We start from the raw sequence: 15,310 nt of genomic DNA, 5'->3' as shown, positions 1-15,310 counted from the left end.
GAAAGTCCCGTTAAATTAAGTACCAGCAACATACCTCGTCTTGTGGAACACCATTCCCTTTTTCTTGACGAGGTGGCTGTGATCCTAAAAAAACAAAAGCACACACAGAGATTTCTGTATTAACACCATTCTGGATCTTTCTGTGACTTTTCGGAAGCTGAAGTGAGACCTCAAACACCTGGAGATCTTTTAGATTTCTTTCAGGCGACTTTTACCTTTATAAACAAGGTTTGAGTAAAAAACTATTGATATTTTCTTATCAAACAGAAATTTAGCACGGACTATAAAGCATTCTCAGTAAACTGAGAATTACCTTACACGAGAAGCATAAAGAATATTGAATTAAGTTAATCACTAAAATTGCAATATCTTCAGTTTATCACCCTAACACACATAAAGGCAAAGTAAACTACAAGAAGTCTATTAACCAACTCACGCGAAGGGACAACCCTAATTTTAAGTAGCTGAGTCACGATATTTGAAATCACGTTTTGCAACATTCTACTGACGCTAAAGAGACCAAATATCAAAATGAAATAGTATGCTAAAAAAGAAAAGAAAAAAGATCAAAATGAATGATGCATGATGAACTCTGGGCCAAATGTTTCCACAAACCCCAAGCGTGATGTGACCTCCACTTGAAAAAAATGGCAGGATTTGAGGTAAGCAGTTTTTTGTTCTGTATTGCTGCTGTAAGTTTTGTTTAATATTTGGTGAACGATTACCCTACACTGTATTGAGGCTGATACCTTTTATACTCTGTTTTGACTTCGTTACTTCCTGCGGTTTTGAACTTGGTGGAACCTGTGTTCCAGACATGGCCAGCAAAGAATCCTACAACAAGAAGAACGATAATCTCTAACACAAATTAGCAATGGCCCCGTTTGTGAAGGGAAAACTCTTTTGTAGAAGCCAAGTGATCATGACCAACATCAACGTAGCGAATCCATTCCCTCCCCACCTACCTTTAGGAGACTTCACCCTTTAAAGCCCATCAGAGACCAAGACAGAATTTCTCCTTACAAGTTATGAGAATAATGAAAATTATCAATTAGAGGATTATTGGTTTATGCAGTACCAAATTCTCCAGGTTTTCCAAAATGTCCAAACTAACATCGTAAGAATCGTATGTCAGACAGTGAGGAGAGATACTAGCGAGATTTTGGGTTACCCACCGTATTTTGTCAGGTTTTCTAACAATCGGATGGTACCCAATACTCTTGGGTAGGGAGGTAAATAAAGTGTACTGCCCAAAAATATATCAAAATGATTGAAGGCCATTTCCTGAAACTGGACCTTTGGTCTTATGTGTGCCACATAGACCATCAAGCTACGTTGTGTCTCACCTGTTTAAGGGGGAGAAGGTAAATTCTGGAACGTTTCCATGTTGCTCTGAGAATTTTGACCCATGAAAATTATGTTGTTGTTGAAATTTACCCTTATACAAATGTCTAACTTTTGTCTTTTTGTTACCTTAAAAGTAGATACTCCTTTGCCTCCTGTCACCTCAGAAGAACTTTTATGGAAAACATCCTGAGACATGAGGTGGCCGTACCATCTTTTAACGTTGTTCATCTGAGAATCTGCAGCTTCAAATAAATAAATAAAACAAGTACTGTTACCTATATTTGATACTTAATGTAAAATTGCAACTAGACTACTAGAATACACAATAAAAATGACTATTACCAGAGAAGCTTGAATCAGAGATAAACAAAGGATGAAGTGAACCCCAAAGAATGACATCTGCTAAACCAAGTTGATCCTGAGAAGTAAATGAACAATTGATCCAAAGTCAACTAAGTTGATCCTTTGCAAGCTTTTTCAATCCTCGTAAATCATTGCCTCTACTATCATTATTTAATTTTATCTAAACCAAATAGTGTGCAGTTTATTCAATAGTGTGGCTTTGCAGGATTTCCACAATTTGATAAAAATGCTGCATAAAATTCGTGTTCAAGCGTCAAATGGGGGCCCAAAAATAGGCCATTTTCAATAAATTAAAATTCCAACATGGCTCAGAGGCTAGGGGGGAATAAAATGAAAAAAAATAATCAATTGTTTATCCCTCAACCTTGATGTGATTTCCTTTGTTTTATTCCCACAAGCCTCAGAGCCAAGTTTGAATTTTAACATATCAAAAATGGCCTATTGTGTTACAGGCTTCCCTTTTTGAGCCCTGTTCTCCTTTTCCATTTACTATTCAAAAACATAGATACTAAAAAGATTGATGTGTCAGCTGCTATGTAAAATACTCTCCCTACATTAAACCATATTTTTATTCCCACTGAATAACCTGTAAAAACAAGTTTAAACACCTTTTAGGGTATCCCCTCTCTTGACAAAGGGCTTCCAGAAATTAAAGAAGGGTTATTACCAGGTCATCTTTTGCCAATTTCTACATTGGTATTTTTTTTGTAGCCTTTGCTGGTAAAGTAGCTTTGCATGGTGTAAGAATTTCTTAGGACATCAATACAAAACTTTTTTAATGTGACATTATTTATAAAAGAACCCACCCCAGAGAAAAATTTGTGAGCAGATAAGGCTTGATCAGCATGTGTCAGTAATTTCATCAGATCATCAAAGTGACCGCTTGTTTGCCTACCCAGGCCAATAGATGATACAAGATGTTTGAAGAGTACAGGCTGCAAGAACAATGACAGATTGCCAATGAACAATTAATAGTCAACAAAATATTAACATTAAAAATCAAAGGGGATGAATCAAAGTTGCTTATTGAAATTTATCATATGATGAAAGTGACAATTATTGTCACTTTCATCACTTAGCAAAGCCTAATGGAAGGTAATGCATGGTTTCTCCCAATCCATATGAATTAAAATATCTTTTTCAAAAGATGTGCACCTTGGTGCCCAATTAAAAAAAAATATCTGAAATTCTTTAAGTTGATCATATGCAGTTCATGTTCATCTTCTCCATCCTTCATTCTCCTGTGCTGATTTGGAAATTTCCTTAACCTTTATACTCTTAACTTTCACTGTTCAGACCCTTAAACTCAACTCTTTTTAAAATTTGCCATTTGGAAACCTAAAATTATAAAATGGTCATCAGAAACAAGACTTTTAGTCACCTTAAAACAAAACAGTTATGGTGAACTTATAGATCTACTGTGTAGAATATACCGGTGATAGTAATTTATAATAATTGTCATAAAAGCCAAGGATTCTTTGATTCCAACAAAATAAACTAACCTGCAAGGTTATACTCTCCCACTCCACCCACTGATCAACAACTGCTTCCTTGCTGGGGTCAGGTGTTTCTTCTGAGTTTCTCTTGAGGTCCAACAGATACCTATATATGAAAGGTTACTGTGATACATACCAGAGCTCACAAAAATCAAAATATGTGATTGCATCTTTAGACTGTCCAGGAAAGAATAGTCTTTGGAGGGTACAGTGGTGTTTCTACAACCTTAGACATCATCAGAATCAAGTGAAGGGTTGTTGTTTGGTCACATCTAAAGAGTGTTTTTGAGTGGCTTTTGTATCTGGCATAGCACAGGTTCTTTTTGTTAAGATTGTATCAAGATGTGTACACTAGATTATTGACTGACTAACTCATCCTAAATAAACTTTTCACATTGAATGTTTCATATGAATGTAGTCAGAATGTCAACCTCGTAACACACCCTCTATTCAAAAGGTTTTACATCAGATTATGGCGGCCTGATACCCAGAGATCGTTGCTAAGTATTTGTAGTCACAGATTGTGGGGTCAGTGACTTGCCATTAGGAGCAGTGAAGTGCTTTTTGAAAAACCAAGAAAACCTGAAAGTTTGTGTGTCATCAGAGAGTCAATGAGCTCTGATAAGAGCTCCAGATCACATGTCCTTTGTTGGTTGATAGGGAAGCCAATGAGCTCTGATAGAGTTCTTGATCACAAGTAATTTGTTGGTTAATTGGGGACTCAATGAGCTCTGATAAGAGCTCCTAATCTTATGTAGTTTCTTGCTTGATTTGCGAAGTCAGTGAGCTTTGACAAAAGCTCCCAATCACAGTAAGTTTCTGTGTAAATCAGGGAGTTAATGAGCCCTGATAAAAGCTCTAGATTGCAAGAAGTTTGAGTGCCAATCAGGTAGTCAATGAGCTCTGATAAGAGCTCCTGATTACAAGTAGTTTCTTGGTTGATTGGGGAGTCAATGAGCTCTGATAAGAGCTCCCAATTGCAAGAAGTTTGTGTGTCAATCAGATGGTCAACGAGCTCTGATAAGAGCTCCTGATCACAAGTATTTTCTTGGTTGATTGGGGAGTCAATGAGCTCTGATAAGAGCTCCCAATTGCAAGAAGTTTGTGCGTCGATCCAGTAGTCAGTGAGCTCTGATAAGAACTCCTGATTAAAAGAACTTTCTTGGTTGATTGGGGAATCAACGTGCTCTGATAAGAGCTCCCAATCACAAGATGTTTGTGTGTCAATCAGGGAGTCAATGAGCTCTAATAAGAGCTCCTGATCACAAGTAGTTTGTTGAGAATCAGGGAGTCAATGAGCTCTAATAAAAGCTCCAGATTGCAAGAAGTTTGTGTGTCAATAAGGTAGTCAATGAGTTTTGATAAGGGCTCCTGATCACAAGTAGTTTCTTGGTTGATTGGGGATTCAATGAGCTCTGATAAGAGCTTCCAATTGCAAGAAGTTTGTGTGTCAATCAGGGATTCAATGAGCTCTGATAAGAGCTTCCAATTGCAAGAAGTTTGTGAGTCAATCAGGGCATCAAAGAGCTCCTGATCACAAGTAGTCTCTTGCTTGATTGGGGAGTCAATGAGCTCTGATAAGAGCTCCCAATAGCAGGAAGTTTCTGCATGATTCAGGGAGTCAATGAGCTCAGATAAAAGCTCCTCATCACAAGTAGTTTCTTGGTTGACTGAGGAGTCAATAAGCTCTGATAAGAGCTCCCAATTGCAAAAACATTTGTCTGTGAATCAGGAAGTCATTAAGCTCTGATAAGAGCCTCCAGTTGCAAAAAAGGTTTGTCTGTGAATCAGTAAGTCAATGAACTCTGATAAGAGCTCCTGATTACAAGTAGTTACTTGCTTGATGGGGGAATCAATCATCAATCACAAGAAGTTTGTGTGTGAATCAGGGAGTCAATGAGCTCTGATAAGAACTCCTTATCACAAGCGGGTTCTTGGTCTATTGGGGAATCAATGAGCTTTAATAAGAGTTCCTGATCACAAGTAGTTTCTTGGTCTATTGGGGAATCAATGAGCTCTGATAAGAGCTTCCAATCACAAGAAGTTTGTGTGTGAATCAGGGAGACAATGAGCTCTGATAAGAACTTCCAATTGCAAGAAGTTTGTGTGTCAATAAGGGAGTGAATGAGCTCTGATAAGAGCTCTTGATCACAAGTAGTTCCTTGGTTGATTGGGGAATCAATAAGCTCTAATAAGTGCTCCCAATTGCAAGAAGTTTGTGTGTGAATCAGGGAGACAATGAGCTCTGATAAGAACTCCTGATCACAAGTAGTCTCTTGCTTGATTGGGGAGCCAATGAGCTCTGATAAGAGCTTCCAATTGCAAGAAGTTTCTGCATGATTCAGGGAGTCAGTGAACATTCAACACATAAACAATGTTGCCACTTTGAATTTATCTTTAATTTGATCACAACTTATATTCTACCATTTCCCCAAGGTCTGCCCATATCCTCTATGCAATCAATTAATTAACTAATTAATGAATCATTTTAATAATCAATTAATTTGTCAGTTGATGTATTTAGGTTTTAGAGTGATAGAAAATAAAATCAGAAATTTATGTCGTGATAAAATATTGATCATTACACACAAATGCTATATTTTTATGATATTTCCAAACCTGTATACCTGCATATACTGTTTGTACTGTATAATAAAATTCCATGTTCAGCTTCAAGGACTGGAAGCTATAAGAAAATTTACTGAATAAGCTTTTGGTTCTCTCTAAAGTTATTGAATATATATATATATAGTTCTATATATAACTGTAGACAGTACTGATTCAGCCCTCTGAGCTTCATCAGTGCAATGCTGCTAATTATATATATAGATTTATATATATTATATATATATATATATATATATATATGTAAATGCCGAAACGCGTCGGGTCTTTAATAAAGCGTTGAAAACGGAAGCACATTCTCCATTGTGCAAATTATATATATATATATATATATATATATATATATATATATCTCTGAAGGTTGGACAAATCAATTCGATATAACTTTTCTGTGACTGAGTTTCACACTTATGTGATCATCAGACAGATTTTAATGAGGAGTACACCTCACTAAGTTTAAACATATAAAGCAGTGAGTGAATTAGTATGTCTATTTTAATCCGATGTCGATGTTCACTAGGGAGTATTTGTTCTCATGGTGGCATTTGGAAATTAATTCAGTTCTTTTGTTAAGGTTGCTTGCTTTGTCAGCTTTAATGAAAAAAGTTATGTCTTATTGATTTGTCTAACCTTCAGATATACCATGCTCTACAAACACATTGAGCACTATATGGCAAGGAGAGACTACAATCAAGATTTACATATATATATATATATATATTTCCTTCTTAATATATCAAATATTCCTGATTAGTTCATGATAGAGAAAGTGGAACAAGTTTCAAGAGCAATGGGTTCACTCTTGACAAAGCTATTTCATGTGAAATAAAATATTTTGAACAAACCTTCCTATTTCCAGGACAATTAAATTTGCTTCCATCTGATAAAGAAAGGTAACACAGTGTTGTTATTATACCCATAACCAATTAAACTATTATCAATTAATTTGTTATACTTCTTTTGCTGCATTAATTATGAGAGTGAGGAATATATTTTATAAAACTGAATACATGTAGGTTTTAAATTTGAACAACAAATACCTGTTGCTATAGTTGGAGAGAGTACTTAGGGGGACATTAGCTTCTCTTTATTTAAAATCTACAGCTCGTTTATCTTGTTGCCAATCCAGTTTTACAACATTCTATCCAAATCCCAATTTCACACTTTCAATTCCAAAGTCTAACGAACTTCTGATTGCATCAGAAAGGAATTTACTACGAGGAAATATATGTAGGTGATGGAAAGAGAGGCGTAATTCCCAGTCATGGACCATGACATATTTAGATCTGAACTTGTAGTCGTTTCAGAAGACATATCTAGTGCTAAGAAAAAACAGAATTGGGTGAACGCTAGAAAACTACACCAGTTCCGGTTTCGCTTTCCTATTTTTAGAGGAAAAAATTATCTGACCTTCATAATTGATGTATTGAACAGTAAGGGGAACGCCTGCTAGATTTTTTGCTGCCAAAATGCTGAGCAGATATGGATTTCCTCGGTCGGTGTAAAGCTTCATAATTTCACTAATTTGAGATGATAGGAAACTACGACAATGTAAACGTCGTGTAAGTACCACAGATCGAAGGAGAGCGACAGAATTGAACCCAGAGAAGATTCTAATCATCTGACGAAACTGGTTTCACGTGTGAATAAACCAGGTTAAATCTTCGAGAAAGACTGGAATGAGAACCTTTGGCCGCAGTACACATACATTGCGGGTTCGAATAAGTTCCGCCATTTTCAACAGGAACCAAAGTGGTAAACGTGAGTTAATTTCAAGGCAGAATCTAAACACCTTTCTGACTAATTCACTACGTTTTAAGGATTTTAATCAATCGATCAACTTAACGGAAGACATGTCAAATTTACAAAAGCTAGCATTCGCTATTATTGAGCACCTTTCGTCGGAGTTGAAGTCTGGTGCCATAACAGGCGACTCAGCGGAGAGTTTAGAAGGTTAGACCTAAAATGTAACAGCTTACAGAGATTCAAGAAAAAAATTTCCTTTTCCTTCTATGATTTTTTAAATATGATTATTTTTTACACTTTTTGAACCATGTAAGTGAAATGATATCCGAAAGATAATTATAAGTTTGCATGTGATTTAAAATTTAATTTCACTTTCTCACAATCAATTCCAGTTTCTGTTAATTTCGGCGTAAACATGATCAAATGTATTTTATTGCTTCCTGCTAATAGCACTGCCTTTCTGGCTAATTTTCATATCTAACGTTTCCTTTCTGATATCTTTTCTCGTCTCAATATTTACATCTACCATCATGCCTCCTTCCAGGCAGGTGATGAGAAGGGGAGAGGGGTGGGATGTGGTAGGTGACTTAGTTGGAGGATGCTGGAGAATGGATGAGTGTATAGATGCACAGCATTTGAAAACATTCTCTGATTTTAGAATTCACATTTTGACATCTTTTGTATTCTATTACGGTAAGCTGTAGAGACCCTCGGCAAGATGGAATCTATTTGTTGAATGTAATAAAGAAACAGAAAGTTGTCTATGGGGATATCATCTATGCACTTGTCCTCCAATAGATCATAATTAACCCTTCAACCCTTAAGAGTCACTAGCATCCAATTTCTCCTTGCTTTATCAACCCAAAATCACACCTTAAGGTCATTAGAATGAAGGAAATGGTCCCCAACTAGAGATGCTCTGGACTATGAAACAAATTCTCCTCCTGGAGAATATACATGTGGATGTGAGGGTGGAAAGGGTTAAGAACCAATCAAAATGCATATGTGGTGTAGCTTTTCTTGTAAATTTTATCACAGTTTGTGTGTTTTAATGTTTTTTTTCTTGTAGTTTCAATCCAGTGTTTAGAAGCAGTCTATGGTATAAACAGAAATGATCCATCACAAACAGCAGCATTGAAGAGTGACAAACCTCTAGCGGAAATATTCAAAAATGCGACTCAGGTCTGTACTCAATTGCTTCAGTGGATCTCCTGATAAATAATCAAAAACAATTCGTAATTTAATGGACCTACATGGTTTGGTTTCCTTATGCCTCAGCACTAGTGAAGAAAAAAAGCTATCTAAAGAATATCCTATATGTCTTTATATTATGCAGAAACCTAGGAATGAGCCTAATAATATATATTTATTCTGATGGCTATGTAAGATTTGTTTTCAGTATTTTACTACTGTCATTTTACCAAATAAGGTGATGAGGATATGCAAAATATGCTACAGTATTACATTGTAAACAGGGAAAAAAAACCTTTATGTCTAGAAATGCATGCAGTAATGAAAATGGCAGATTTGACAGCATTTTGTCAAACCAAATGAATGTTCATGGATTTGATGATTTTGTCAAATTTTAGTCAAATTTTTTTAAAGCAAAATCTGCTTGATTATGTAGTTTAGTTATATTCAAAATGGTGAAAGCAAAATTAGCTGGGCAGATTTGACAATTTGGCAAATTTTCACCATTTTCATTACTGCAATCATTTCTGGACGCATCTCAGTTAAAAAAAAAGCATTTAATTTCAGACCAAGGGTGGAACAACAGCTGCTCAGCCTACAAGAGAAGACAGAGAAAAAGCAGAACAACTGAAAACAGAAGGTATAATCTGTAGGAGTTCTATTTTTTTTACTCCTATTTAAAACTTTTCTTTTTCCATTCCATTCTCAATTTCCATTTATACCATTCTCTTCCCAAATTTTGCAAGCTCGCAGGAATTCAAAGAGTGGTCAAATAAGTTGTTAAATGACTTTTTAAGTAAATGGCTCTTTGAACCAATAAATCTTATAAATAAAACAAAACCTGTAACACTCTCACCTGTCAAAATAATGATATAATTTGTTAAAATCTTAATACCAGGAAATCAGTTGATGAAAGAAGAAAAGTACCAAGAAGCTATCCGCTGTTACACCAAAGCTATTGAATTGGATAGTTCTAATGCTGTGTTTCCATGTAACAGGTATACATTCCAATTACTATGATGCAGTTAAGTGCAATTTAATGAAGTTAACAACAAGTTGACGGGTAATCCTTGAAGGCGAGGGTAAATTTCATGTAAAGTCAAGCTTTTAAAATGATCTCGTACACTCAATTCCATGCTTAGGCAATTGCAAAAGACCCTTACAACAATTTCTGGTTTAGGTTACATTCAACTACATATATTTTCTCTGCTTCAGACAGAAAAATCTCATCGTAAAATAACAATAGATACCAATCAATTTAGTTTGAAATCATTCAAACCTAAAATTTGTTTTTATATCAGAAACATTTTCCAGTTCAAAGTTAATTATGGCAACTTTTTTCCTTACAGAGCTGCAGCTTATGGCAAGATCGGTGAACACCAAAAAGCAATAGAAGACTGTCAGAAAGCTCTAAGTTTGGACCCAAACTATGGAAAGGCATATGGACGAATGGGGTAAGTTAACCTTTTACCTCCAATGAGTGACCAAGACAGGGATTCTCCCTACAATATCAATACAATATCAACCAGAAAAGTGATGAGAATAAAGAAAAACATAGAGAAGGGGATTATTAGTTGTTCTAATACCAAATTCTCCAAAAATAAGAATTACCTAGAAGACTGTAAGGAAAATTACTAAATTAGATCTTTGGCGTAAAAGGGTTGAATTGGATCAAGGCAAAAATGTTAGGCATTATTTTCATCATGCAGGAAAAAACTGATAATTACACAAAATGTTTGTTGGATCTAAGATATTTAATATTAAATTTATGAAAGAGATAGAGAATGATTGTAATTATACAAAATATCTGAGACTAATCCACAGCTTGGTGATTTTGTTTGTACCCATGGTTGTTATCAGAGAAACTGGGAAACCTATAATCTCTGGTTTGGATTGGTCACCACTACTGCAAAGATTACCAAATTATTGATTTTGGTTAGCTTGGAACTTCTATTTGAAGTTGCTTGACTGCTGATTCTTATTATGTAAAATGTTTCAGGTTATCATACCACAATCAGAACAATTTCCAAAAAGCAAAGGAAAGTTATTCTAAGGTAAAATATGAAATATTTGTCTCCATCATAATCATTTGGCTTTTAACTCTTTAACTCCTGTGAGTGACCAAGACAGAATTTCTCCTTACTATATCTGTACAATATCATGCAGACAATTGATAAGAATAAAGAAAAAATATCAATAATGGGATTACTAACTGATCAGCTACCAAATTCTCCAAACTAACATTATAAGAATCATTTGGCAGACAGTAAGGAGAATTACTAATGAGATCTTGGAAGTTAAAGGGTTGAGAACACTTACATTTAGTTTGTAAAACATATAATTCTTTACTGTACTATGATTTAAAACTTTTAAACCATTTCTTTATATTTTCATGTACATGTATAAACAAAACTGATGGGACCATTGTTTTAAATTTTTTTTAATTTTGTTGTGAAGTTTGATTATAAATCTTCAAAGTTGATAACGTTTCAATTCCTAATCAGTTGTGGATAAGTTTAAAATTGTGTTTTCTACAAAGTTAGTTGAGTAATACAAAAGCTTTTTGTTACAGGCGTTAGAGTTAGAACCTGGCAGTACATTTTACCAAACCAGTTTAGCACAGGTGGAGGAAAAACTAAACGAATCCCAAAGAGGAACTGGTAATGCAAGGCCTGCTGCTGGAGGTAAGAGTGGGACTGGGATACACTTTAGAGAAAAGTGATTTATTACTGTACTGCTGGCCTGGTGAGACAATGACATTTTACTGTTAACCTCCTATGAATCACCATGAAATAGTTTCTTCTTATAATGTGAATTAATATCAAGTAGACAAGTGATGGGAATAAAGAAAATCTAAACGAGGGGGTTGCTAGTTGATCCATTACCAAATTCTCCAAACTTACATATAATTATAAGGATTTATGACAGACAGCAAGGAGAATTTCCGGATGAGATCTGGGGAGTGAAAGGGTTTAGGAATGTTTCCATTGTTTGTTGTAAATCATAAACCCCAGGTGATGTCCAAAATTCAAAGAGGATTTTGGGGGAAAAATAGAAGTCTCTCACCCAAATTATCATGAACCTGCATTGTACACTGTTGTACCCATTGTCTACACCCCTGACCCAAACTCATTACTTTATAATTTGCTGAATCATTGCTAACATAGTTCTGCACTAACAAGGAGAATCACTGTTGTTCTAAAGATTGGACATTCTTTTGATTGCATCTTTGTCAGGTTTACCTGGTTTAGGAGGACTTGATTTGGGTTCCCTGTTAACAAATCCTGCAATTATGGATATGGTATGTTAGCTTCCTTAGATCAAGCAAACCCCTCTTGTCCATTTCATTATTCTGTTATCAATTTATCAATGATTTTGATAAATTTTAAGCCTTACAAAAAGGTTAATACCAGATATTTTTGTTGTTGTAAAACTGTTCTATGGTTAAATGTGATTGTCTATATGATAAGCTAAGTTAAGTTAAGTTGTTAATTTGTATACTTTAGAATGTTCTGTGTGATTTAGATTATTTGAATTGTAGTTTAGTCGGATTAGGGAAGGGATCTTTTTTCGGGATATTTCTTTCCGGGATATTTTTTATTGGGCTGGGTGTGGGTGTATTAACCAGGTAGGGTACTTATGTCCTATTGTTATGCACCTGTACTTGTACTTGTACAAATCCATTAAATACACCATTTTGATTGGTTCTTACTTACGATGAGTTAAAGACCAGATGCAGAGAGATATCACCATTACTAACATTTTGCTCTTTGCTGATATAAAAGAAATAGATTCCATGTTCCCACAAGTCTGTACAGTAATAGATCACAGAACACCACAAAAATGTGGCTCCAGGTTGTTTGCTACTTTTTTTTCCTACCACATTTTGATGTCATTTGTGATCTAGTACTGAACAGATCCACAACATGTAACTCCCAAAAGTGATAAACTTGTAACTTCTCCCTATAATATCTTTTAACATTATCCAGCCAACAGGTGATAAGAATACTTAGACTTATCAGAATTTTTCATTTAGATCTAACACCAAATTCTCACAACTAATTCACAAGGAATTGTGTACCAGTTAGAGGGGAGAATTAACAATCAGATCTTGGGAGTGAATGGGTTAATAATAACTGCTACAGTGAGTCTGACTGATGGTAGAAATGATGATGAGGGTAATAATGGTGACGATTACAACTGTTATTTTTAGGCCCAAACTTTTATGAGCAATCCAGGAGTTCAGCAAATGTAAGTAGAGAATGAAATATCAGACTCAGTGTACTTTCACTTTAGACATGTCACGTTGTAGTTATTTGTATTACTTATTATATAGATGCTGATGAAATACCAGGTTTTTTCCTTTTACTAAAAAATCATATCTTCATCACACGTGGTGAAGATACTATTTTTATCTTTTACGTGTGAGGATATTGGTGTCACCATGATTACTAACATGATTAGCCAATTACAAGAGAGCTTCCTGCTCAAGTGCACAGCCAGTTCTTTTGAAATTTCATTCACAAAATGGCTTTGAGGTGCGAAGATGGTACAGTTACTGGTGACTTTCCCAATGAGCTGCCAAATTTTCACATCAATACTTTTTCTGAGCTTCATAACATTTTTGTGACAGGCATTTTGCGATAGGTAACCACTTTAATTGCACTATTTAGCTGTTTCGAAAATGAATTTAAATAAAGTTGTCTTTTATGTAGGAATTTCACCAGTATCTATTAAATAAACAGAACATTACATGGCCACTAGGGGATACAAATTTTATCTTCTCATGCTGAAAGTATTTCTCCCCCTCTTGTTCACTTCACTCACTCGTGAGAGATACTTTCAGCACTTGAATATAAAATTCGTATCCCCGCGTGGCCATGTAATATCCTATTTATTTAATAGTAATAACAAAGATTCAAGTTTTTTTTAAGAATTGTTCTTTTGTATTTTATTAGGATGACAAATATGATGCAAGGTGGTGCAGGCAGTGCTGGTGGTGCAGCAGGAATTTTTCAGGCGTAAGTTTTTATGTCTATCTGAAGGATCTAGCAGGATGATAATTTGCTTACTAACATTATGAATAATTATCAATTATTTCAATACAATATTAAGCAGGCAAGTGATGAGAATAAAGAAAAGTATAAATTATGGAATTATGACACTGTTGTTGATCCAATACCAAATTCTTAGAACTAATATCATAAGAATTGTGTGGTAGACAGTAAGGAGAATCACTAAGGAGATCTTAGGAGTGAAAGTACTAAGGGTAAATAGTGTTTTGTTTACACAACAGTGCCCAACAGTTTGGAGAACGGATGCAAGAATCTGACCCAGAGTTGTTTGAGCAGTTAAGGGGGCAGGCTCAGGCTGCCGTCAATGAACACAGAGGACCAAATCCACCAAGAGATGGGCAAGATCCAAATCCAGGTTAGAATATGGAGCTACAAAGAACCGCTAATGTCTGAAATTATTATCAAGGGAACTCTAATGCATACAAAGTCTTCAAAAATTTGATGCTTTATCTACAGTCAAATTAGAACTGAAGAGGTGTTAAACAAAGAAGTGATTTGAATTATTTGCAAACTACCACGTCTTTTTTTTATTTTATACTAATTTGAAAAAAAGAAATGTCTTTCATATTTTTGGTAGGCATAACTTTAATTTGAAGGAACCTATAGTGACAGGTTTGTTCAAGAATGCTTGCATGAGCAAGTTTTTCAAGCGGTTCACATTGTTCTCAAAAGTTGTTTTTGGACCAGAAATTAAAATGGTTGGTCATTAGATAAGCTTAAAATTTAGTCATTCTTTTTTTTGCCTTAATCCAGATTGTTGAAACATTGTTGACTAAGGTGTAATGCAGGTTATAGTTACCACTCAACAAATTTTATTCAGTTGCATTTTTGTTCTCCTACAGATGAAGAAGACTCTAGCACACAATGAGTGATTACTGGATATGCAAATTGCAAGGGAAAAGCTTAAAGATAAATTTCATGACATCCATGGATGAATAAACATAGGACCTATGGACTCTAGAAAAAGAAAAAGTGTCTAGATCAATGCAATTAATCAAGTACTTCTTTTTACGACCTAAGGCACATTCTGGTATTGTTCAGTTTTCTGTTTTGTTTTGTTTTATTTTGTTTTGTTTTGTTTTTATTGGGAACATCTATAAATATTTAAAAGCAATATTCTGATGTTGTGCAGGAATTAATTTCAGTTATAAAAATTTTATTAATTTTCACTAATGATCACAAGTGGTATCATGGTAACACTGAGTTGTTACCTAAAACTTTCCAAAGTGAATATTCTAAGCCACAGTAAAGGTAGGGTGTGAATTTTACAGAAGTAAGGAGCCTGGGTGGCTTTGTCATTGTAGACTAGGTTTCCCTGAGAAAGTGTGACTTTTTGGATAGTCTGCCCACTCCAATGAGTCTTTCTTTTTTGCTGGGTTCTTTTAATTTTGCTTTCTGATTAAAATGTAAACTTTTTTCCTAACTTTAAAGTTAGTTAAATTAAAGATATACATTAGAAGTCTATTA

The 15,310-nt window shown here is 34.9% G+C and overlaps 2 protein-coding genes across 2 annotated transcripts in view; one reads left to right on the top strand and one right to left on the bottom strand.

The window, feature by feature from the left end:
- The window catches only part of LOC113682807 (methionine--tRNA ligase, cytoplasmic), a 20,934-nt gene extending 13,342 nt beyond the window's left edge, over positions 1-7,592 (bottom strand). The window contains exons 1-9 of the mRNA XM_027199992.2: positions 7,242-7,592; positions 6,677-6,711; positions 5,834-5,892; positions 3,213-3,312; positions 2,517-2,645; positions 1,690-1,765; positions 1,474-1,589; positions 750-834; positions 35-84 (exon numbers count right to left, since the gene is read on the bottom strand). Of these exons, the coding sequence (XP_027055793.2) occupies positions 35-84; positions 750-834; positions 1,474-1,589; positions 1,690-1,765; positions 2,517-2,645; positions 3,213-3,312; positions 5,834-5,892; positions 6,677-6,711; positions 7,242-7,452 (861 nt within the window). The 5' untranslated portion in view covers positions 7,453-7,592. The remainder of the gene's footprint in view (positions 1-34; positions 85-749; positions 835-1,473; positions 1,590-1,689; positions 1,766-2,516; positions 2,646-3,212; positions 3,313-5,833; positions 5,893-6,676; positions 6,712-7,241) is intronic.
- LOC113682808 (small glutamine-rich tetratricopeptide repeat-containing protein beta) lies at positions 7,513-15,310 on the top strand. The gene is made up of 12 exons (XM_089182424.1): positions 7,513-7,784; positions 8,647-8,759; positions 9,336-9,408; positions 9,667-9,766; positions 10,118-10,222; positions 10,768-10,822; positions 11,341-11,452; positions 12,005-12,069; positions 12,982-13,019; positions 13,727-13,789; positions 14,065-14,198; positions 14,686-15,310. Exons 1-12 carry the CDS (start codon positions 7,685-7,687, stop codon positions 14,709-14,711), a joined length of 984 nt encoding a protein of 327 aa, XP_089038550.1. The 5' UTR covers positions 7,513-7,684; the 3' UTR covers positions 14,712-15,310.

The sequence above is a fragment of the Pocillopora damicornis genome, chromosome 9 (assembly GCF_964200805.1).
Source record: "Pocillopora damicornis chromosome 9, jaPocDami1.2, whole genome shotgun sequence".
Lineage (NCBI taxonomy): Eukaryota > Metazoa > Cnidaria > Anthozoa > Scleractinia > Pocilloporidae > Pocillopora > Pocillopora damicornis.
The sequence above is the reverse complement of the archived record's forward strand: the minus strand, read 5'-3'. Positions and strand labels throughout refer to the sequence as shown.